This window comes from Gasterosteus aculeatus, chromosome 6, assembly GCF_964276395.1.
Source record: "Gasterosteus aculeatus chromosome 6, fGasAcu3.hap1.1, whole genome shotgun sequence".
NCBI classification, from domain to species: domain Eukaryota; kingdom Metazoa; phylum Chordata; class Actinopteri; order Perciformes; family Gasterosteidae; genus Gasterosteus; species Gasterosteus aculeatus.
Window position 1 is genome coordinate 4,147,062 of NC_135693.1, and position 23,558 is coordinate 4,170,619.

Below are 23,558 nucleotides of genomic sequence, written 5' to 3' on the forward strand. Positions count from 1 at the left end.
ACAGCGAGGAGATTGGAGATTTTTCTTCCCAATGTGGTTAAAGTAGCGGATGCTCTACGGGACAGTAAATGAAGCCACTCTAAGGAGACGAGTGGCTGCAGGGACACTTCGACTGTGAGAGACTTGGGTGCAATAAGTGACCTTCATGGAGTGAATAACACAAGAGAATAATAAATAAAGAAATCATTCTTTACCCAGTTTTTGACTAGATTTGTCTAAACGGAGGCTCTCCTGATGTTATTAGTGATCAATCTAATATTACTCTAGTATGAACAGTAAGGCATTATAAGATCCCTTTATAACAATAAAATCCAGTTATAAACTGATATTTATGTCTATATTTACTATACTGTTTCTGTTTCATTCTGTGTAACTTGCATTTAAGAGCTAAACAAAGAACATTGTCTCTCATCTATTAGGATCAATTTGATGCTGCAAAAATGATTCTCTAGACTTACATACACAGTGAGTGAGACTGTGGTAAAGTAAATGTTAAAGTAAAGTTATTTGTGGTTAATTGGTTGTGCTTTTGTTGGAGGCAGGCTAACTTGACTCGCCATAGGTCACATCTTATATGACCCAGAAGGTTACAGTACAATCTCATTAAAACAAGCCCCATAATAGTTACCTGTAGGTCAGGCTTATTTTAATCTATTTAGACACCAGTTAGATTTTGGAATGTAAACCCTAAGAATCCATAGAGTAATACATTCTCAGCTATGCACAGTACACAGTGGTTTCCTCGAGACACTCACCAGGATACGAAGCAGTGAAGTACCAGGGCGGGTGTTTTCAGGAAGGCTGATGTTGTACAGCGGTGTGCTGAAGATGGGTCGGTTGTCGTTCTCATTGATAAGGTCAATAAAGACCCGAGCAAAACCCACATGGTCCGACATGGACTCGTTGGCGTAAAGCTGCGGAGTGACAACAAGGAGTGTAAACGCACTTATAATTTAAACGAATGCAATTCATTTCAAGTAAGACCAGTTAAGGTTACATATTATGCTTTTAGGGGGAATCATTACGAAACTTTCAGTATTCTTTGCCAAGGAAATAACTGTCTCAAAGAACTAACTTGTTTGTAGACTACACACATACCATTGTGTTGAAGAACTCAGCAGCAATAAGTATGAATTTCACTGCTCAAACCAGACTGCAGCATTGACAAAGGGATATGACCCCATTCCGACTGATTGTCCAAATAAATAAAAACACAGAACATTTGTTCTTGTTACCTAGCGACCTGTCCACAGTTCACTCAAGGGAAGGATGACGAAGCTGCTCTGTCTCTATATTCAACTATTTAACTTTATATATCTTACAAAATGATTTGGTTCGGCATTTACATTTATTGAAAATATAATCAGTAAATACAAATCAAGTTGGGCTCCCATTTTAGCCTCATACGTCTTTAAAAATACCAGCTAGAAAGCTCCTCTCATCCTGTAGTTTAGATGGGAACTTACCGAGAAGCTGTAGCTGCGAATGTTTTCAAAGTCCAGCGGCAAGGCCACGCGCACCCTGATGTCGGCGCGCCCCTGTACCGCCGTGGGGGAGATGGTGAAGTAGTCAGAATTGTTTCCTCTCAGAAACACCTGGAACATGCTGTTCACCCCCTGTGATAGAAGAATGAGAGAAATGAGGGTAAAGAGAAAACAGTTTCACGCTGTCGCAGCTGTGGTTTATGGTTCAAAATGAATCGATTTGATCGTATTAGACATTGTCATAATTTGCATATTGTTCATGGCATGGCCTTCGATCGTTGACTACCGTGATCTCATCAGTTCATCTTTGACATGTTTGGTGACACGTTTGTGCCAAATTTGAATAAATCCGGACACACAATGGTGAGATATTACGATTGGATGAGCGGACAACCCCAAACCATAATGACTCCAGCCATGGCAGATGTGAACCATAAAACCCTTTTCTTTTGAACTCTTTTAAACTCATAGTGCAAAAGGTATTGTGGGTAAATACAAACAAAGCTAGGGGTCAAAATAACCCCCCGAGAAGCTGAGAAAATCTCTCCACTCTCTGGATACATAAAGCTGCAGGGCGACCAATCAGGCGTCCGCTGCGGCAGGCAGAGGAAGACGGGTGGAGGTGGTCGATTATGCTGGCGGTTAAAATAGCCCCCTTGTTTTTGTTTTCATCTCCGGGAGAACCATTGTGGCTGATGACTCTTATTTAAACGACCATCCAATATGCAGGGATGTCACCTCAAACTGCCCATAAACGTAATTGCCCGTCCATTTGCTCCTGCCTTTAGAAGCCCCCGATAAACGCACCCTGTCAGATGCGACTGTCGCAAAGTTTAGTGACAAGTTCCAGCAGCAAAAGTTTTAAGGATGCTAACCAAGCAGAAGAGGACATGAAGGGAGCGACAGACAGAGAGAGCGGTAACTACCACTTGGATCATAGTCCAAGAAATGAAATGTCTGCCTGTAATCTCTCACACTTGGAAAAAGTGAGATTAAAGCACAGGTGTAGCGGTGTGTGAACGAGTGTGTGTATCGGCACTGACATGCAGGTTTAAAGGATCAAAACAGCAATACAACACTGCAAGACAAAAAAAAGAGTTTTGAAGATTTGACTGGTTGAAATGGATGTATGCGTGACACCATTGCAGGGGTGTTGCAATGCAACACTGGGAAAGCACAGAGCATTTTGGTGTCTCCGGCACAGCGGCTTTTCGCATTTCTGTGTGAAACGCCGCTTCCTTGAGCTCTTCTTAATGCATGTTTGTTTTGTTATATTATGATGAATGAGCAAATCAAAGGTGCCAGCTAATGGACTGGTTTTGAGGGAGTGCTTTCTAATTAAGCATCTCTGGTGAATCTGGTTAAAATCATCCCCGAATTACCATAGCTATTCCCTAATTTGCGGTGAGCAATCTCAGCCGGGAGCCAAGCCAAGTGGCTGGTTACCTGTGTGCTGCTTTTTCATGGTGTTAAAACGTTGGGTGGTAACCCCCAGAGGGACCTGCTATCACATGCCAGGTGTCGGGGTCGTCAGCCCGCCTGAGTGCAGCAATGCACTCACGGTACGGACTCACGGGCTCGCCGCTGCAACACATCACCCATGGAATGGATAAGCAGACGCGCTGCTACAAACTCCTGCTATCTCCCCTTAATGGGCTTCCTCTGTTTCTCTTTGCTCCACCAATCATTCAGACTTTGCTCCATTGCAAACTACTTTCTGTTCAACTATTTTTCTTGGAGTTCCTCCCTCGCTCTCCTGCACTCCTGTCTGGGTTTCTTTTCTCTCCACCTCTTTCTCTATCCACTTGACTTGCAGTTATCTGTCAAATTCCATCCTGGCGGCTGCTGGGCCCGAATCAATCAGAGTTGACTAGCTTTCGGCTTATCTGCACCCTAGGTGATTGATTTTCCTCGTTAGGTATAATTTGACGCTCTATCCCATCTCTTCCAGAGCAAATTAAATTGTAGTCGAGTCCAACGCGCTGGTGCGGGCGAGTGTGTGCACGTGAGAGCGAGAGAGAGACGGAGTGGCAGAGCGAGCGCAAAGTGTGTGTCACCACAGTACGTTAATAGATACAACTAATGCAACACTGCGGACACACTAGAGCGGGCTGTTGTACAGGGCTGCTGACAGTCTGCGCACATACACACACATCAAGCTGTCATGTACGTATTTTCAGAGATGCTGCTGTGGTTAAAACACAAACAAAAGTAAACAGAGATTTGGAAACACAGAACACACGCAACTCACATGGACCTGGTTGTCACTGTAGGAAGATCTTATCTGATTAATTATCTTTAATTTTAATCTTTAATTAGTATCTGACTTAAATGTTGACATTGAAATAACGTCTGTACACACAAGTTAGTTGAAATACATAAAGAACGGAAGATTCCTGAGCTTGTTGTGAATCCATCAGCTGAAAAGGTGAGTCCCTCTGTTGGAGTTGCGGGGACGGAAACAGAACTAGAACTCAGGGTTCCAGTGATGTTTGAGAGTGGAGGCTCCTCCTTCACGTATGAGACAGAGGGCGCTTCAACAGAAAAGTTTCATTTTGGCCGGTCGTCAAGTTACTCATGGTATTAACGTTAATTCCATTAACCGCTGCCGGCAACGTTCCTCATTTGAGCCGACAATCGGAGATAACAGATTCATTAGTGTCGGAGCTCAGCGAATCCGTGTGTTTTGCCAACCCGTGTGTCGAGTTACTCGCACCGCGGCTGCAGAAAAAAAACATGATGATTAAATCTTTATTTTCACTGGCAGGAAGTCAAATGCCGAGATTGCTGTTAGTGGAAGGAGAACAGAGCTCCAACACTGGCATGCGAAGGTGGACAGAACCCCAAAGTAGAGTCAGGAGAAGCTCAGATGCGGATCGGCGTTATTTAGATTTAGTTTGTCTGTGTTGGTCCAGATAAGGATTCTTAATACGTTAAGAGAGGTACCAAGCCCAATGACAAGAACGTGATCGGGACGTGATCCACCCACCTCGTCCTTGTCTTCGGCCTGGATGAAGAGGGGAAGGGCAAAGCCCACCTGGGCCAGTTCAGTGATGAGGACCCGATACTCGGAGCTGTTGAACGTCGGGGCGTTGTCATTCTTGTCGATTAGCAGGATGGTAAAGGTGGTCCTGACTGTCGCTCCAGACGGACTGCGATCATCGTTCAACTCGGTGGCCTTGCAGAGAGCAATAAGGGGGAGAGTGTGTGTGTGCGTTTGTGTGTGTGTGTGTGTGTGTGTGTGTGAGAGAAAGGAGGGGAGAGAGAGAGAAAGAGGGCGGGAGAGAGTGAAAGAGATTTGATTGCACTGAAAATGTCATTTTGGATGGAGGTGGTCAGCACACAATCTTAGCCAGGTATTTACAGCTGTTCATTTATTGGATCAAAAGGTGGACAGACGGACTCAAAGCAATCATAGAAATAGGCTCAAACTGAGGGCAAGAGAGGGCCAGCACATGTGCATCCACACACACACACACACACACACACACACAGAAAATGAGATTTAGGAGAAAGGAGTCCCGTTAAGATGGTGCAATTACGCATTCTCTCGGTTTCTGAGCATTGAAGATGTGAGGCCAGAAATGAAAAAAAAGTGGAGAGAAAGATCGGACTGGGCGGCTGTGGTCTTTTATTGATGGAAAAGTGTCAGCAGCAGCAGGAGAAGTTGTAGGAACAACATGCTGCTCTGGGTGATCAACATAGTTTAGCCTCTCTAGTCCCAAAGCCAGCGAATCACTCAACCTCCACACGCTCAGCACTATCTAAGCTGCCTGATGCTGAGAAATTAGTTGTATTACTATGGCACACCGTAATCAATAGTTGCACCACCTAAGAAAACACAAGTGGTGAGAGGGAGAGAAAATGTAGGAAAGAAATCCATATCTTATAAATACATTTTGTTTTTCTTTCTTTTTTTCATTTTCAGCACTTTCACTCTACTTTCTTCTTTGTAATTATGGATTTCCATTAAAAATAAATACTGGGGCTGGAATATCCAAGTCCCCATTTTTTTTGTATTAAACCTTAGAGACGGTTGTTTCACAATATTGTATTCTTCATGTCATAAAATTCACAAATGTCATATGACCTGCTTTTTCTGAGCATTAATCACTGCTGCATGAGTAAATACATGAAATCATTAGGTGCTCTTAAGGGCCATTCATTGAGCTGTACTGGTGCCAATCATTTCACTTGACATGCCATCGAAATCCCCAATGTAACATTGCAGTTACAAGGGAAACTGATGTGTTTGATCACAAATCCTTCCACATTCAGTTGCACTTGGAAATCCATTTCACGGGCCCTCTCACACCCTGTGGGAAATACTCGCTGTACAATACTGGAGGAGAAAAAGAAAGGAGGCGGAGGGGAAGGTGGGGGGGGGGGACTTGAGAGGACAGGGCTGACATGCTAAAAAGCCAAGAGAGGTAGACTTCAGGCTCAGTGGGGAGACTGTGGGATTCAGAGACTGCACCTGCCTCAAAGAAAGAGGAGGGAAAACAAAGGAGCCCTTAGCAATGAGGAGGACTCTAAATCCTGTTCCTTTATCTTGTCCTCCTCTGCGCCCCTCGTCCTCCCTGGCTGCTGGATGTTCACTGAACATAAGCCTTCAAGGGGGGACATTATCGGAGAATCACAAACACAATGGGTCCACCGACGGGCCCAATAAAGGCACTTGAATTAGTCTGCGACACATTTGTTCCAAGGCTTATTGACGCAGCATCTTTAAACATATATGATACTGCAGGCAACTTGTTTTTAGTTAATAAAGTATTGATTCTTAATTATAGCAGAGTGTATCTATATGACACACAAAAGGCTTTAGGACAAGGTGAAATACTGCATTAAGCAGGTCCTTTGAGGCCATATCAAACCCAGGCCCTGCATTGATTTAAAACTGCATCATGCTGTATCAAAGCCCTCTCTTGATCCACAGGCGAAACAGACTTTCGATCGCTTCTCCCGCCCGCGACAGTCCCCACGTCCCATTCAGCAGCTCACCCTGACAGTGAGAGAGAATCCTGCTGAGTAGAGCGGGTTCTCCCTGTCCAGCTGGCCATTAACCGTCAGAGAGCCGCTGATGTAGTCCAGGGCGAAAACGCTGTTGGTGTTCCCTGGTTGGACGAAGAGAGAAACAGACAGATAAGAAAGTCGGACAGACCAACGGAGTCGACGTGGATGAATCACCATAACACCTGGGATGCTGCAGGAGCCTCTGGACGGGAGGCAGTGGACATTCATGCAATATGGATGCAGCTTTTGCTGTGCTGTCGTATGTCTCTCTAACTCCTTTTGCTGACCCACCACCTCCAACCTGTCCACAAACTGCCTCCCCTGGACGTTTCAGCTGTATGCCTTCATCTAGTTTCTTCTAGACACTAGATGTGTGCCAAGGTTACTGTCAATTCACACTCAGTGATTAGAAGTCTCATCAGATGTATTTTCTGTCAATATCAATGACATGGTATGCTTAATGTATTACTTTAAACTATCTAAGCCTCTGATGAGAGTGCAAGCGCACATTTTTGGAACTGAAGATACAATGAGACCTTTTTGTTTCGATCTTTGATGGGATCAATGTTCATTTACATCCCTTCACATGGGCGGATGAATTGAATTAACTTTGTCATGGTCTATGTACTCCTTCAAAGAGGAGCCTTTCAAATGATGAACGCTGCACTGTTCTTATTAATAAGTGTTCACTCTCCACACAGGTCCACAGGTTAAAATAATACACTGAGACCCACTTGAGTCCTATTCTCACACTTTCCTTTTTTTAAATTACGGTCCTTGTAGCAGACTTTGTAGTTAACTTTGTTGCTACTCTTAAACTCATCTTGATACCCTCTTGTCTCACCGCTTCTCTCTCTTTGGCATCTTGTGGTTATGCCTTTTGCCTGCTAATCGCACCCAGCAGAGGGAGACAACAAACGATGCACCCAATCGCCCTCACCTCTCCGCTGTTAATGCCCCTCTGAATGGCACATTGCCTCCCCATCAACAATCCACCCGCTCCGAGGACGCCCTCGGTTCAGTCAGATGAATCATGTCTCATTCAAAAACACTGAATGTCTTCACAATTTCATTGGGATTCTTTGTGTCTGCGCCGTTTTATGTATGCGACCTGAAGAAGTCCCTCTGCAATCATGTGATAGTGGCGGTTCATACATGTCAATGTTATCAGTGAGATCTGCACAGTGGTGCAAGCAATGGAGCAGACTGAACTGGATGAGTCAAGTACACCTGGAAATTCTTCATTTCTGCCTTGTGAATAGAGAGCTCCTCTGTGCTCCTACATACTATATGTTTCTGGAGGAAAAAAGAGCATACATGCTCAGTGAACTCATTCCAGTCCATGCAAATATATGTCTATATGCTGTATATGCACAACAAATACAAGGGGTTGAGGCTGACTCTATAAAATAAAGACTGACTGTTTATTGTGTGTTTAAAGATACAAATAAAAGAACATGCAACATCCTTGGTGCCAAAACCGTCACATCTGCACAGAAAAAGCTCCACCAACGGAACTAAATGTACTTTAAATACTACCTAACCTTAAGCAGAATTAAATCCTCATTCTCTAACCCCCCAAAACTTCTCCTTCTTTCTCAACCTCCCTGATCACCCCAGTCCTCTTTGTCCCTCAACCAGAGGGTTGACTATTTTACAAAGAAGATGAAATACACTCCTAATCGTCTAATCCTCCCTCTACGACTATATCTCACTCCCTTCACTTTCCTCTTTCGCCTCCTCGTTTTCCGACCATGTTCTCACCTTTGCCAACTCTGTACGCCCAACCACCTGCCCCTTTGACCCCATCCTGTCTTACACCTGGAGTCTATTCCTCCAGACCTTTTTCCTTTTCTCTCCCATCTTATCATCACTTCCCTGTCAACTGGCTGTTTCCCTAACTCTCGGAAATCCCCTCCAGAAGAAACCCAATCTCAATCTGACTAAAGTAAACAACTACAAGTCTGTCTCTCTTATTTCCAAAACTCTCGAGCAAGCTATCTTTGACCAACTCTCCTCCTATCTCCAACGTAACAGCCTCCTTGACCTTCACCAGTCAGGCTTCAAGGCAGGCCACTCAACAGAGACTGCCCTTCTCGCTGTTTCTGAGTAACTCCACACTGCCAAAGAAACCTCTCTATTCTCGGTCCTTATCCTTCTCGTCGATTCTCCTGCATTTAACACAGTGAACCACTGGATTATTTCCTCCATTCAGGAACTGGGTGTCAGGGTGCTCTCCCTTCTCTCATCCTGCCTCAACGACCGCACTTACCGGCTAACTTGGAAAATCTTTGTCTGAACTTTGTCCTCACCACTGAGGTCCCCAAGGCTCTGTCCTGGGGCCCCTCCGCTTTCTCTCCGCTGTAGACCTCTGTAAACTCTCTCGGCTCGATCATCCACTCACATGGCTTCTCCAAACATATGATGGTGATGACACCCAACTAAGCTGCTTCTTTCAAGGAAAAGAAGTTCAGTCAACCTGACCACTACCTTGACCAACCTGACCATTACCTTCCTCCGTCCTAACCCAAGGCCTGACTGCTAGGAACGTTGGTGTGACACACAGTCAACTCCCTCACCGCCGACATTACAGTAACAAAACTTTCCTGTAGGTAAAGGCTGCACAACATCAGGAGAACACGTCCCCTCACTCAGAAGGTGACGCAGGTTCTGGTACAGGCTCTGGTCATTTCGCGCCTTGAGAATTGCCTCCCAGCAGATCTACCTGCCAGCACCATCACACCTCGGCAGCTCATCCAGAATGTAGCAGCTCAACTGGTCTTTAACCTAAATTCAGCCACAGTACTCTGGTCCTTGGCTCGCTTCACCGGCTACCAGTGGCTGCCGCATCAGTTTCCAAACATTGGTACTTGCGTACCAAGCGGCGAACAGATCAGGTCCAGTCTACATCCAGAACATGGTCAGACCATTCGTCTCAGCTTGCTCACTCAGCTCTGTCCATCTGCTTGATACGCTTTCACAGCTAAACACTCAACAAAATCCTGACAGATGCTCCTAAATGGTGGAATGAGCTCCCCAATGACATCAGTACAACCAAAGGCCTATACAGCTAAAAACACACCTCTTCAGACTAAACCTGGACTAGTTAGCATGTTATTAGTACTTACAATGGCACTCACTTATCGCACTTTGTAGTTTGGCTCTCTTGAGGAAATTGTACTTTCTTGATTGTTATACTGTGTCTGTACACTCTTGGTTGAATGCACTTATTGTAAGTCAGCTAAATGAAAAGTGTAAATGTAAAATTACAAAAGGTTTTAGTTCACACTTGTCACATCAAGGTCAACTTCCTTAATTGCAGTGATTGAAATTGAAGATCCCTGGATCTTCCCATCAAAGGCTAGTCCCTCCATGATAACTGGTCTTTTCAACTAATTCACCAACTTGGCTCGAATAGCAATAAACAATCAGCTAAAAAAGGACTTTGCACTGCAACTTTTCATCAAAAATGGCTAATAATATGAATACATAGGACATTATTTGGTCATTTTATGTCACTAAAGTTTTTTTTTGTTATTTACATACGAGTTGAATATATTCTTTTTGGTCCTGTGAGCTCACACGGTAACTTCACAGTATTTGTTCGTATCGAGGGCCTAGTCTGAACCTTGAGCTGCCCTTTGAGGGATTCCGAATGATTTTCTTTCAGATAGTTTGAAGTAATAGCTGAGGTCCAGACTCCGGAGATTCAGACAGTGAGTCCACAGTGTACAACGGCTGGGGTCAACAGATTAACCCCACACCCTACGGCTGCTCCATTATTGCCCTCCTTCCTGGACTGGAATAGAGAGTGCACAGTGCTGGCGCCGAGATAGGAGGCCAGCCAGCACAGAGAGCAGAGCCCTGGGCTAATTAGCCTGGATTGAGTCCAAAAGGTGGAGAAAGGGAGGGAAGTAGAAGGGACAAAAACAACTGCTGATTTTGTCCACCTTACATAATCTATTCACCTGTGGAACTGGAGCAAAGTGTTAATGGGAATGTGTCAAATTATAAGTAACTTAAAATACACTCATGTGGACATGAATCAGCAGTAAAATCCTACTTTAGACCTGAGAGTTTAACTGTGCCTTCCAGTCCCTGTTTGCTAGTTATAGACGCACGCTTAAGATTAGGTTGGATTTCAAAAAGAACTGTGAGGGTTGAAATAACTACTTTGATGATTGAAGAGAACAACCTCAATTGTGATTACAAGAAAACAACATTGATAGGAAAGGTGTAACAACTACCTGCATACCCCTTGGCATACCACTCCCTTTCCAAGCCTGTGGAGAACTACGGTGGACTTCAGATAACGTAAAAAAACACTAATAGCCCTCTCAACCGCATTTATCGTATATGAGAAGTGGACATAGTCATCGTGATGTCCCCCATCGGTCTGTAGACTGCCGTTCTGCAGCCACCACCTCTGTGAAATGGCCGTCCCCATCTTGGCTGAACGCGATCAATGAACAGAAGCTCCCACATTTGGAATGTGGAGCAGATAGGGACGCTGTATCTGGTAGTGGCAGTAATCTGTCAATCACAGTAAGCCCACCCTAAAGCATTCTCTGCTTAATGGTCTATTTGAATGAAAATGGGACCATAACTTACTAAATGAACATCATGATGAATTGAAGATGACTCAAAACCAGCAATTGACACCACAATCTTAGGCCTACAGTGTTCACTGAGGTAATAAATCAAGTGAGAGGTCATTTTCTCATCGACTTCATTACAATCTGACTTCTTTTTGCAGCCATTGGGGCTCTAAAAATAACGTTACACTATAAGAGTGCTTTATCACTTGAAGATGAACATATGTTCTTTACTTAAACCATTTGAACATAATTTCATGGCTCTCTTGAGTTTCCAGGTATTTCTACAACTCAGATTTTTCTGTTCCAATCACTGTCACAAAAAACATTCATGAAGTTTGGTTCTTTTATGACTTTATTATGGGTTAACAGAAAAAGTGACCTGCTGGGTCAAAAATATACATACAGCTGTGCTAATATTTGGTTACATGTCCCTTGGCCATTTTCACTTTAATTAGGGGCTTTTGGTAGCATCCACAAGCTTCTCGTTCTCGAATCTTTGCCCACTCCTCTTGACAGAATTGGTTCAGTTAAATTTGATGGCATTCTGACATGGACTTATTTCTTCAGCATTGTCCACACATTCTCAATGGGATAAGTCAGGACATTGGGAAGGCCAATCTAAAACCCTAATTCTAGCCTGATGTATGTATATTTTTGACCCAGCAGATCACTTTTTTCTGTTAACCCATAATAAAGTTATAAAAGAACCAAACTTCATGAATGTTTTTTGTATCTGTTCCAATCACTATCAGAGAAAAATCCGACTTGTAGAAATACCGGGAAACTTAAGCGAGCCATGACATTATGTTCTTTACAAGTTTGTGTAAACTTTTCACCACGACTGTAATTTTACGTCAAGCACCCTTTTTGCAGGGCAGTCACGAGGTTGATAACGATTGGTTGAGGTGGTAAAGTGCATCAGGGACAGACGCGCTCTGTGTGGGCATCATGTCTCTAAATTGGTTTGTCAGCTTCAGCGGCCTGACCTGCACGCCAATCTACTCCAACAGCCGCTCCTTACTCGACCGACTGGGCGCTCACCTGTCCAAGCAATGAGTGGTGTTTGTACATAAACACACAGGTGGTGTGCTGCAGAATGTCCATGTGCAGATTCACAGCCCACTGTTGGTTCTAATCTCTGTATGCATCCGGTAAAAAGGCACAGACTCACTGCATCAGGTTCTACTGTTGAGCCTTCCACTTCTGCTCCTCTCTGTCCACCTCGACCATGAAGAGACAGACTGAAATCACACACTGACTCCCAAGTCCCACTGAGAGGGAAATATAATCATATCCTAATTGCTGACAGAAAGTATTCTCTAGTGATCCTACAGGACACTGTGATTAGACCCGCCGGGGGAGGGGAGGGGGGGTTGCTCCACACACCACACTCCAATCCAATAGAAATAAATGCACACTTCCTATTTGCATTTCATATTCATGGTAAGAGGTGGTGTTTGCGTCTTCTGCGAGTGTTCTAACGTATTTCTATAGTGGATTCTTATGTAGATAGGGTGAGAATGTGTGTGCGTGTCAGAGTGCATGTGGTGCTAACTGGCAGAGTTTGATTCTATGATGTGAGACTCCGGGGGATAAGCCGAGCTTTCACATTACCGACAGTACTGGACTGGAAAATGAGAAACCATGCCATGATTTTGTCTAGTGTGGAGTACACACTCAAATGCACTCACGCACACACGCCTAAGTAAATGCCCACAAGCATGTGCGACGCACACTCAAACTCCGACAAGCAGCCATTATTTCCTTGTGGTGCATATTTAGTATCTGTGAAATAGCTGCAATAGCTACTAAACCAAATAATTTCCCTATTTCAGTATTACCAAAGTACAAAGAAAAGCGCAGGTGTGAATTTTATATTATCTTATATTGACACATTCACTTGCTCGTGCCACACACAATGAAATGAGGCTCATACTGAGAAAAAGGTTACTCGTTGAAACTAACGTAAAGAGGAAAAAAACAAATGCAGAGAGGGAGTAGAAAATAGATCGGCTCAAAATGGGAGAGTTCGCAGTATCGAGTCGCACGAGTGGAAAACATGTGTAGCGATTGTGCGGGGATTGCCTGTGACAACAGTAGAAATAAGGCATTTCATCTGATGAGTTCAGTCGGTGCCATAAGTGGATGACAATGACTTTCTCCGAGCAATGAGCTTCTGAGCAAAGTCGAAGCAGGAGTTCTCCAAGTGTAATCGCCATGACTAAGCCAGTGACAACTGTTTTCTCTGGTTTGTGACAACACCACGGGGGCGCTGGGACATTTTAGTAATGTGATATGGCATGCAGCCAGTGCTCAGAGTCTCGGGGCTAAGATTGTGTACTTTGCTAAATGTACACAAATTAGTGTCACTTTTAAGGATTACGCCTACGGGCAAATCATGATGAGGTTTCGGTTATTGTCTTCACCTCCAAATCGAAATGAGCGGATTCTCAAATACGCCGACGTGCGCGCGCACATGCTCATATGTGCACTGACGCTCACGGTTCAGCGTACGACACCTCGCCCTCCGTTTTTGTGTAAGCCTGTGTGCGTGTGAGGTGGAGTGATAATGGCCCTGTGGGTGTCTTGCCATAGGCAGACGAGCTGCATTTCATGAATACTCAATGAAGTCGCTTCATCAAAAGTTTTTCTTGAAGAAAAAAGGGAATAATGTGAGACGATACAGATGAGAGGAACTTTGCCCAGGTGTCGCTCTCTGCGTAGCTGACACAGCTGGTTGGATGCACTTTCACTATCAATTAAGAGACGTGGATACATCAGACTAGCATTTCCTCCTCCTGCGTCCAGAGGAGGACTCCTCCGATGTCTTTTGATTTTAGAACAGATATGTCACTTTCGTGTCTACCTCCACCTTTTTCAGGGAGGAGACCCAAAGTAACTCTGAGACTGCAGCCGTTATGGGACACACTGCTACAGGCATCGCATCCAAAGGTCGACTGAATACAGCTTTGATACAGAAGTGCCGAGACAATTCAATTTCAGAATATTATAATACAAGAGTCATAACTGAATGGGATGGATAAGAGGTTGCAGTGATCTTGAATATCAAAATCAAATCATTTCATCGTGGGCGAAATGTGAAGAGAAGTGGGCTGGAAGGACGGACAACCAGAAAACACAACGCCTCCAGCGTGACGGAGGCATAATAACTGCCAGCATGAAAGAGACGTCACAAGAGGATGAGCCCGGACTTTACAAGATGTTCTGTGCCGTGTGCCCGCGTCCCACAGCGTCCCGATCAGCGACCAGGCCAAGTTCACCTGAACGTGCGTCTCTGCGACGAGGGGCACAGAGATGCAGCTCAGCAGGTAACTTAGCAATGACCACTTACTTAGATTAGACTGTACTTCGGATTCTTTACCTTCTGCTGACCTCCGTTCCAGACGCTGCAGTGGAATCTGAACAGATTCTAAACCGAGTCATAGACTAAAGTATCGACCCACAATCTTCAGGTTTCATGGAAAATAATCAAAGTCAGAGCCATTGATCGCTGGCTCTGATCTGTCAGTTTGAGGCGTCACATTTTCACTTTAAGCAGAACAATGAGCTGACAGTGTGTGTGTGTATGTCTATGTGTGTGAGTAAATATTTAATTTGTGCCTGGAAGAGTAGACTTTAGCTTACCATACTATCAGATTTTTTTTTGCTGTTTGCTATACAATACAATGCGTTTTGTATAAACAGCAGCTGGTTGAAGACGACGTTGTGTTCGGCATCTGAAAATGTGCTTGTTCAGAAGCTGAGAGCTTAGGACAACTTCAATAAAGGAGAACCTCTGTCACCGATAGATAAAGCTGGAATATACTGCATATGTTAAGGATATAATATTGCTAGAAGAAGGCTCTTATTTTTGTTGCTCGTTCACTTTTTCTTTTTACCCAATATGTTTCTTTTTCAAATTCAGCAAATATCTCCTCATGGTGCCCGCTCTGCCAGCTGTCTGCTGTGTTTGCATGATGCAAATACTCATTCATTCACAGGTGCCAATGCCTCTGTAAACGGTAAACAAACAGTCATTTCATGTTTTTACATTCAACATTTCAAATGAAGCTTTGAATATATATGTCAACTTAAAAAAAAAAACTTCTGGAGACATTGACAGGAATGACGAGCGGTGCGTTTGTATGAATGATTATCAAAGACAGACATGCAATGTTTCTTTTAGTTACCAGTAATAACCATTCAAATAACTGTCTGGGTGTAGATTTCTAAATGACTTTTTTATATAATTAATTTTTTTATATCTAGAAAATGTAATATATGCACTCATCAATATGAAAATATGAATTCAGAGCATAAACTCTGTTGAACTTGGGCTGACGAAAGATTTCTTTTGATCCTCTCATTTCATTCACTCATTTCACAATTTAATCCAACTGAGGAAACCCGCCGTACTGTATGAGGTACCATATACCATATACCATGATACCATATCATAGTCCAGTGGAGTCTGGACTTGATTGTGAACTGCTCGGCTCTACTAGAGTGGACCGGACTTTGAATTGTGTTGTGATCGGTCTCCCGGGGACTATCTGCCTTCTCTCAGAGATTACATAGCAGGGCGCAGCGGAGAGCCCCCGAGCGTCTAATTGAAAACACGGAGAAATCCCAGGGATGCGGGAGTCGCAATAAGAGCTCCCCGTAGAATAACAGGTATTAGCCTTGTCCATATTACGGCGTGCCTGCAGGTAGGAGTTAGGTATTGTGGAATCAGAGCATCTGGGCGTAGTGGCAGTGGAGGATAGAGATACGTGTGAAAAGGCAGGCGAGGGGAAATAATCGCCTTTACTACTTATCAGTTTGTCCAGGCAGAAAATGCCATGGCCCTATCCGTCTCGCCTGTGTGCTGTGAGGGGGTGGTGGGTGGGAGATGCGGGGGCAATGGGGCCGTCCTTTGGCAGTTCACACGCTGCCTCAGACAAAGGCCACGGAAGGCGGCGGATGCTCGAGGCTACGCCGCGCCTCCATCAGTGCATTATGTGGACAGGCTTCAAAATACTTTGAAGATACTTCAGCAAATAAAAGATAACCCAGTTTTTCTATCAATTTAGATGAATTATTCAGCTTGGATTGGCTGCAAATTAAAATCCAAGGTCAGGCAAACATTTGTGAGAACTAGGAGTTAGGCTGGCTTTGGGACAAAAGATTTGCTGCAGTTTCTGCAAAAAGAGTGAGGAAGAACATCTAAAAAGGAAGAAAAGGGTCGAGATGGAAAAGGGCTTAAGATGGGATTAGTCGTGCTTGTGTGTGACAAAAGCGATTGAAACAAGCGCACAAAGATAAACAAGCGGCTGATATGAAAGGCTTGGGGGGAAGTCCTTTCATTCTGTGGGATGCTAGGCTGACTTTTATTCTGTTGTTCTTACACCATCATTACAACACAGCGGCTACACAAAGTTTACCGCTTATCCTAACGGACAGTAATACTCTCAGACAACACTTGTTGGCCTCCAACTCTCCGTAGGAGGACCCAGACACAGCAAATTAGAGAGAACGTTTACGTTGGCCATGTAAGGGGTATTTTCATATTTTTAACAATCATATTCTGATCTCATCTCCTTTTCCCTCCCACCTTCTTCTTCAGTCTCATCTGTGCACATGTGTGCATGAGTGTGTGTGTAGGGATGCGTGCTGGCATCCTCTCATAGACCTGTATTGTCTGACTCTGTGCCAGAGTGAGTGCATCTGGGCTCTGCCGTGTCCGTCCCTCTGGTTGAGCTGATTGAGGGTCTGCGCTCCTGCCTCGGTGGTCCTCGGGGACCGGTTTAAGTAGATAATGACTCACATTTTGGGATTGCTAGTTGCTGCAGCTGTTGGCCAAAAGCTGATGGCTGAAAATAAATTACTTTTTGGAAAAATATAACCCTATGAACAAGCACGGACATGCTAAAACGTTGACGGTAGTGTTGGGCCCTCATCCATGAGTTTAGGCCCGTAGCGATGCATTCCATGAAGGACAGTAGCATGTGCATGTTTGACCAGGGGAGGCTGTAATCACTTCTCTGAACTGTTGTGCTGAGAGGTGCGCAGAGTTTCCATTGGACAAGGACAAGAACCCAGTTCTCATATCCTCAAACGCATCAAAGATTATGATTACAGTAGTGTGTTTATATAAACTTTAATATTCATGTTAGCCGTTCGTAAAGCCATAACATTGTACTATATAGCCCGGATCCACAAGTCCGCTATCATCCTCAGCCTCGGTTGATTTAGCGGCCGTACAGACCACCTCTGCCTCCGTCTCCTCTTCTGGACTTTACGGGGCGGGTGGGGGGCGACTCTGCGATCCCCGTGATTCCTCCCATTCTTTTCGGTACTTTTGCATCCGCTTTCGCTTCAAAGCTGGACGCGAGGGGCATCGGGAGCTGCTTCCGCAATACTTTCAAACGGACACTTAGCCAAGAGACCCGCCCTCCTCTGACTCTGATTGGTTTGTTCCAGGTTCACGGCCATTCCAACCACAGTGTCAGCGAGTATTACCCAATCAGGGGCAGAATAGGACGAGTCTTCACGTGCAATTTTATTCTCAAATACGGGACGATTCTGACGGGTGGCAACCCTATTTTTGATCGTGTTAAACACATTATTGGCTAGAGATGTGGTTGATGTTGATCAGTGTTTCTGTGCGTTGTTATACTTTTCCTGTGTTTACTTGTGCATTTGTACGGAGTTGGCAATGGGTATAAACAGTCAGTGTGCTCTAAAAGAGTGAATATCAATTGCGAGAGATCATTTATAGTATTGGTTATCAGTCCCTTTCAGCTCAGGGTGGTGCCCCATTATTTATTTTGTGAATTATCTTTGGGATTATTAATAATCCCAAAGATAAAAGTTGATGTCATGAATTTAGTTCTAAACATGTTAAAACTACTGGGATCAATGTAAATCTGGTTCAACCTGAAACTGTGACAGGAAAAGGTTATCACATTCACTTCAGCTGGAGTCATGGCGACCAGGCACACGAGACTGAACAAACAGAAATTTGATTCCATAATCACGTGGTAGCTACTTAAAGATACCTGCACCACTGTGACCTTGTTCTGCTATCCTCCTGGCATTTCTACATAATACAGTTACCAGAGCTGAACAGAAGCTTCTAACAGGTCTACGTTTATTATTTAGAGGGGCTGTAAAAAGCATCTCTTAAAAGTGGCCAAATTTTGGTTAAAAAGAAATTGTAATGAAGATATCGTAGCGCTAGGAGGGATCCACGTAATGGTGGTAGTCACCCAAGCACCTCTGGAGCTTTTATCTGATCAATGACGATTTCTCAGTAACTTTTCCAAGTAAAAAACACTTGCTTAAAGGAAACCCTTACAACCATCATTTATTTTTTAGCAATCATGTTGTTTGTTTCAGTAGGTTTGCAAGAACACATCACATGGATAAAGTGGCTTTCAAGCTGGTCTTTAGGCTTTGATATTGATACTGTACAACAATTACATTACAGATGTCACTGTTTCTAGCAGAACAAAAGGGAATATAGGAGCAATTATAGCAGCATCTACAATGTTGGTTAGGGCAACAACAACCACTTAGGGCATCTCGTTTTCATCATCAATGGTGGGAAAATTTAACAAGTTATTGTTGACAAATGGTTCCAAAATTATATTTTTGTGGCACCAAAGTGCACAGAAAGCCCTAATCAGCAGTGAGCTTACAGCCCTTTGATGTAGAATGAGACCAGTAGGTCAGAGGCCCTTTAAGCGATATACATCTTACCCTGTGGACCAAGGATTTACACCCCCCCCCCCCTCCACCCCACCACCGAACCTTCAGCATCATTACAAACAATAACTGCAACGCTGCAGGCAAAGTGCTGCTGCGGCCCTATCTCTTGTACACATCATATCCCAGATATGGCCTCTGATTGGAGGAGGGAGAGGAAATCCTCAACTCCAGTTCTACAATCATTAGCATACATCACAGCTGCAATTAAAACCTCGTTTATCTTAATTACCGAGCTAATGAGACGAGTCCCGTAGGAGCGAGCTGCACTCTCTGAGGACAACCGAGGCGAGGAGCGAGAAGGCGAGGGAGGAGTCACCCTTAAGTCTGCAAACAAGCACGCCCTCGCACTAATCGGACGGCAGCAGAGCACTGTGAGCCGGGAAAGACAGAGACATATGCAAAATAACACATGAACAAGCACACACACACACACACACACATAAAGTCATCAGACAACCTTACCCTCCCACTTTTATCTACTGGCACTGCATCACCCTTCCACTTCCATTATCTATCAAACTTATAATGATTTTATCAGGCCTACAGGCTCCATCTCCATGAGGGCTCGGTGCGGTGCTATAACTCTTGATTTTTCAACGACTGGGAATACATCGCAACACCTAATTAATGTCTTTTTAATGCTCTTCTCCTCTAGAGCTTAAGTCAGCCCTTCAACTTTGCAGCAAACACAACACACACACACACACACACACACACGCGCATACAACAATACAACACGTGGCAGCAGATGGTAAGTGAGACTGAGTAGGCGTGTGCACTGAATGGGCGCAAAGTGTTTACGGTGAGCTTTGTGAAGAAGCGGTCTGGGCTGTGGACGCACGCACGGCAGCAAAGACACTCACAAATAATGCATGACTGCGCACGTGTTCGCGCAAAATGCACGCACATGGGGTCAAATTCCTTAATTCAGCGGTGACTCAGCAGATGGCAGAACAATGACTATCTTCATCACCCGAAATGCCCGTGGTGCGGAAGGCTCAAGCAGTGCCAGCCCTTATCAGCCAGCTGGCCATTAGGGAGGCCCCGACGTCCTTCCATCCCGCTCCTTCTGGGCTTGACAGGGGGCATGCAGAGTTTAAAAGGGTACAGTCGACATGCTGTAATCCTCCCAACTGGCGTTTATTTTCACCACACAGATCAATGTTTCCAACCTGTTTCGCCGTTTGGGGTCCAAACGTTGATAATGATGGAAATCAACACCCTGCAGGGGTATTAAAGCGGAATTACATCAGTGCTTGGACCGCAGTCATGAGCGCCGTGGTTTATCTTAATAGCAATATGGAACAAACAGAATTTTTGATCAAATAATTAAATTCCAGGTTTATTTAATTTCTGGAGTTTATTTACCTTTAACGCTCGATAGACCCATTATACACCAACGCACCAACCGCCAAGACAAATTCCTTGTATGTTTGACATATTTTGGCAATAAATGTTTCCTGATTCCTCATACACATATAACTCACAAATACCCAGAAGAATACCCAGATAAAAACACAACGCCTCCAGCGTGACACCCAGGAGAATTTCTTTTTATAGTTAAGGCACGATCAAAATAGATGTAGACATAAAGTAAAAATATCCATTTCCTTTCTTTGTGTGCAGTTATGACACCAAAGGAAACCTGATGGTGCAACATAGATGCTACATAAGATGTTAACGTTATTTTACAGTGTTAATTGAGTTATACTTGCTCTATTCCAAAATTAGCAAGAGTAAGAACCTCTTTCAGGTGCAGACATGACAGCAGCATAAATCTGAGTTTTGACTTAATCCAGTTATAATCACAATACCGGATTGCATATAAACTCCTACGTCCTTCTATGTAGTTAGTCCATTTTTCTTATTTTGCTTATTGTGGCTTCCTCCCGAAGTAGCTTTACTCGCTTCAGTGTGGCAACGTTCATTTATTCATCAGCACGAGTTCTACAAACAGTGGCCACAGCGTTTGAATCATACATTCAGTCTCTGTGATGTCACCTGTAGTGTTTGGTAACCACTCTGCATTTGTCTTTCAGGTTAACGGGAATCGACTTGCATTTAGATGAAGCCTCTAGTGGTAATTTGAGACACTTTGGTTTTTAGCTATTATGTGTTGTCTTCATTTTTCAGCAGTGGTGTTGGCTGCTTGGTGCAGTGGAATGTACTGGAAGGTTTCCATTTCCCTTCCGAGAGGGAAAAGTAAAGCAGTAATGCTCTTTTGGAAACATCGAAGCGTATAACCTCAGCAGGTGAGTTTAGGGATCGATTACAACAGTGCAGATGTACGTAGACCTAGGATACAACGAAAAGGAATATACCCCCCCAAAAGAGTTTTGTTCTAAAAAGATTAAAAATGTGATTCATGCATCCTGCAAACTTACAAATGGGATTCAGAATAATGAATCTCCTTTTGTGTCATTACATAGAATAGTCCAGAATTGCTCCGAAAGCTGGGTGTCTGGTATGGCTGCTCGAGCTTTCTTAAAAACGTTCCAAATGGCGTCACACGAAGCACTGCACTCCATTGGCTCCTGAGCACTACACCTGCCCCGACAGAGCTGCATGCACGATGGAGAGTGAGCTTTGTGATCAAATTGGATACACATTGTGGAGAAAATACACAGAAAAACATCATTGAATTTACATTATGGTGAAAATTGTGGATATGGATCAAAACCAAAATCTAAGTACCAGCTCTGTTATTCTGTTCATGAGGTTTCCTCCTGATCGACGGACAAGCAGACAAACTCACTTTCAAGCACCAACATCATTTTCTTGGAGGTAAGAAACCTCGTCAGTATGAAAGCAGGACCACTGCTGTGACCTTATCAGCAGCGTGCAAACTGTAGCTTCCTCTTGCCTCCTTACGAGTAAAGCTCTCCGGTGTAGTTACATATATAATTTTCCAACAAAAGTTACGGATTGAAGAAGGAGGCCCAGTCTATAACCCAAACTGCATGTGTGACATTTCTAATAATACAATCGAACACAAGAAAGCAATACAAAAAAACTCAAGATCACACTCTTCTGCTGGAGATTAAACACGCCACTCTGACAAACCATAATCCTGTTTGGTTTGCACGACCCACCGTGTGGATGACAACACTACATGAAAGCTGACTTCCGCACAACTGCACCAAACAGTGATTAATAGCTGCTTTCGGGGAAGCCTATTCTCCAATTCTGAGGCTGTTCTCTGTGGTTATTGACTGTTGTGCTTGATGAGACTTGTCTATGATTGCTGTGGGATTATGATAAGAAGTGATCGATTCACCTCTCTGCTGTGGACGTCAGATTGATTAAGTGACTCAGACCTGAAATGATGGTGTAGCCGATGCCTCTCGGTTGGCCGAGATCCTGGTCAATGGCTGTTATCTTCCTCACCTCGAATCCCTGCAGAGACACACACACACACACACACACACGGACACAAAGCATACTGTATAAGCTGCAAGCAATATTCTCAGTAGCAGTTTCCTTACAATTTCTATGGTGGATCACATTAAAACAGCGATCTGATAATGAGATAATCAGACACCTATATCACTTGGGAGATCCTTACATATGGACTAGACAAGGGCGCTGAATGTCCGATTTGACGTTTAATTGCTTGGTTCCACCCAATAAATTGCAAAATATATAATGGTATAACCAAATCAGTCTATTGTTAATTCAATTAATTTACAAATAACAAGTCTTCAAAGCCTGCATGCACAAATTACCATGATCTGCAGCTGCACTTTCCACACAACATATCGTAACTGTTTCAGAGTCAAATACTATATTGATTTTTTAAAAGCAAGAACACAAGAACCTGGCACTTTCAAAAGCCGAGACATTATCGGGATCTCTCAACAATTGTCTTTGAAAATCAGAGGGGGAAGGTGTTTAGCTGATAGCAGCACTCTATCTGCCGTTGACTGTCCCTTGTCGTTCCCTTCTGTCCGTGGATCATCCTGTTGGAGTAATGGAACGGGGGCATAAAGTTGTATTTATCAGCAAGCAGGCTAACTAAGTGACATTTCAGCACCACGGACAGAGCAGCACAAACACAGAGAAGAGCCATGTCCATTATTCTGAACAGCTCGGCAAAAGGAATATGTATCATTTTGTTGTTGCACGATTCGATCAATTAACGATAGACATAACTTGACCTAAAAAATGATTCACTCATTCTTGGGCCATCCTTAAACTGGAGCATTAATTGCGAGACAGCCAAGCCCAGTCAGACAGCCGTTTTCAAGTGAAGCCGATGAATGAGCACCTTCATCCTGCAAACACACACAATTACTACTAATGTAGGAGCACTGTATTTCCAATTCCCCAATGTAAATGAAATGAAGAAATATAAGGAGGCATGAGGGCAGGCCAACCATTTACTATTTATTTAACTTTGGATTGCTTTATTATCTTTTCATTGGGGGTTATCTCTCCTCTCAGTCCACAACTCAACAAAAAAACAGTGTGACAGTTTGAAAACAAAAGGAGAAAGACATTTGAAAAGTCTTTCATCTGCTGAGCTTTTTCAGCCTTCATGCCTCAATCGGACACGGTGGTGATACTTAAAACCCCCTGTGATGTGTTCAGAGAGAGGGAGAGACCTTACCTACTTCCAAATGTTCTCCTTTCTCTCCTCCTCACACCCTCCTCTGCTCCCTTCCCTCTCCCCCTTAGCTCACTCACTCACGCGAGCAAGCTGCCTGCC

The 23,558-nt window shown here is 43.9% G+C and overlaps 1 protein-coding gene across 1 annotated transcript in view; it reads right to left on the bottom strand.

The window, feature by feature from the left end:
* The window catches only part of cdh23 (cadherin-related 23), a 135,094-nt gene that overhangs the window by 56,174 nt on the left and 55,362 nt on the right, over positions 1-23,558 (bottom strand). Inside the window, exons 9-13 of the mRNA XM_078104959.1 lie at positions 22,168-22,246; positions 6,489-6,601; positions 4,474-4,662; positions 1,467-1,616; positions 756-914 (exon numbers count right to left, since the gene is read on the bottom strand). Of these exons, the coding sequence (XP_077961085.1) occupies positions 756-914; positions 1,467-1,616; positions 4,474-4,662; positions 6,489-6,601; positions 22,168-22,246 (690 nt within the window). The remainder of the gene's footprint in view (positions 1-755; positions 915-1,466; positions 1,617-4,473; positions 4,663-6,488; positions 6,602-22,167; positions 22,247-23,558) is intronic.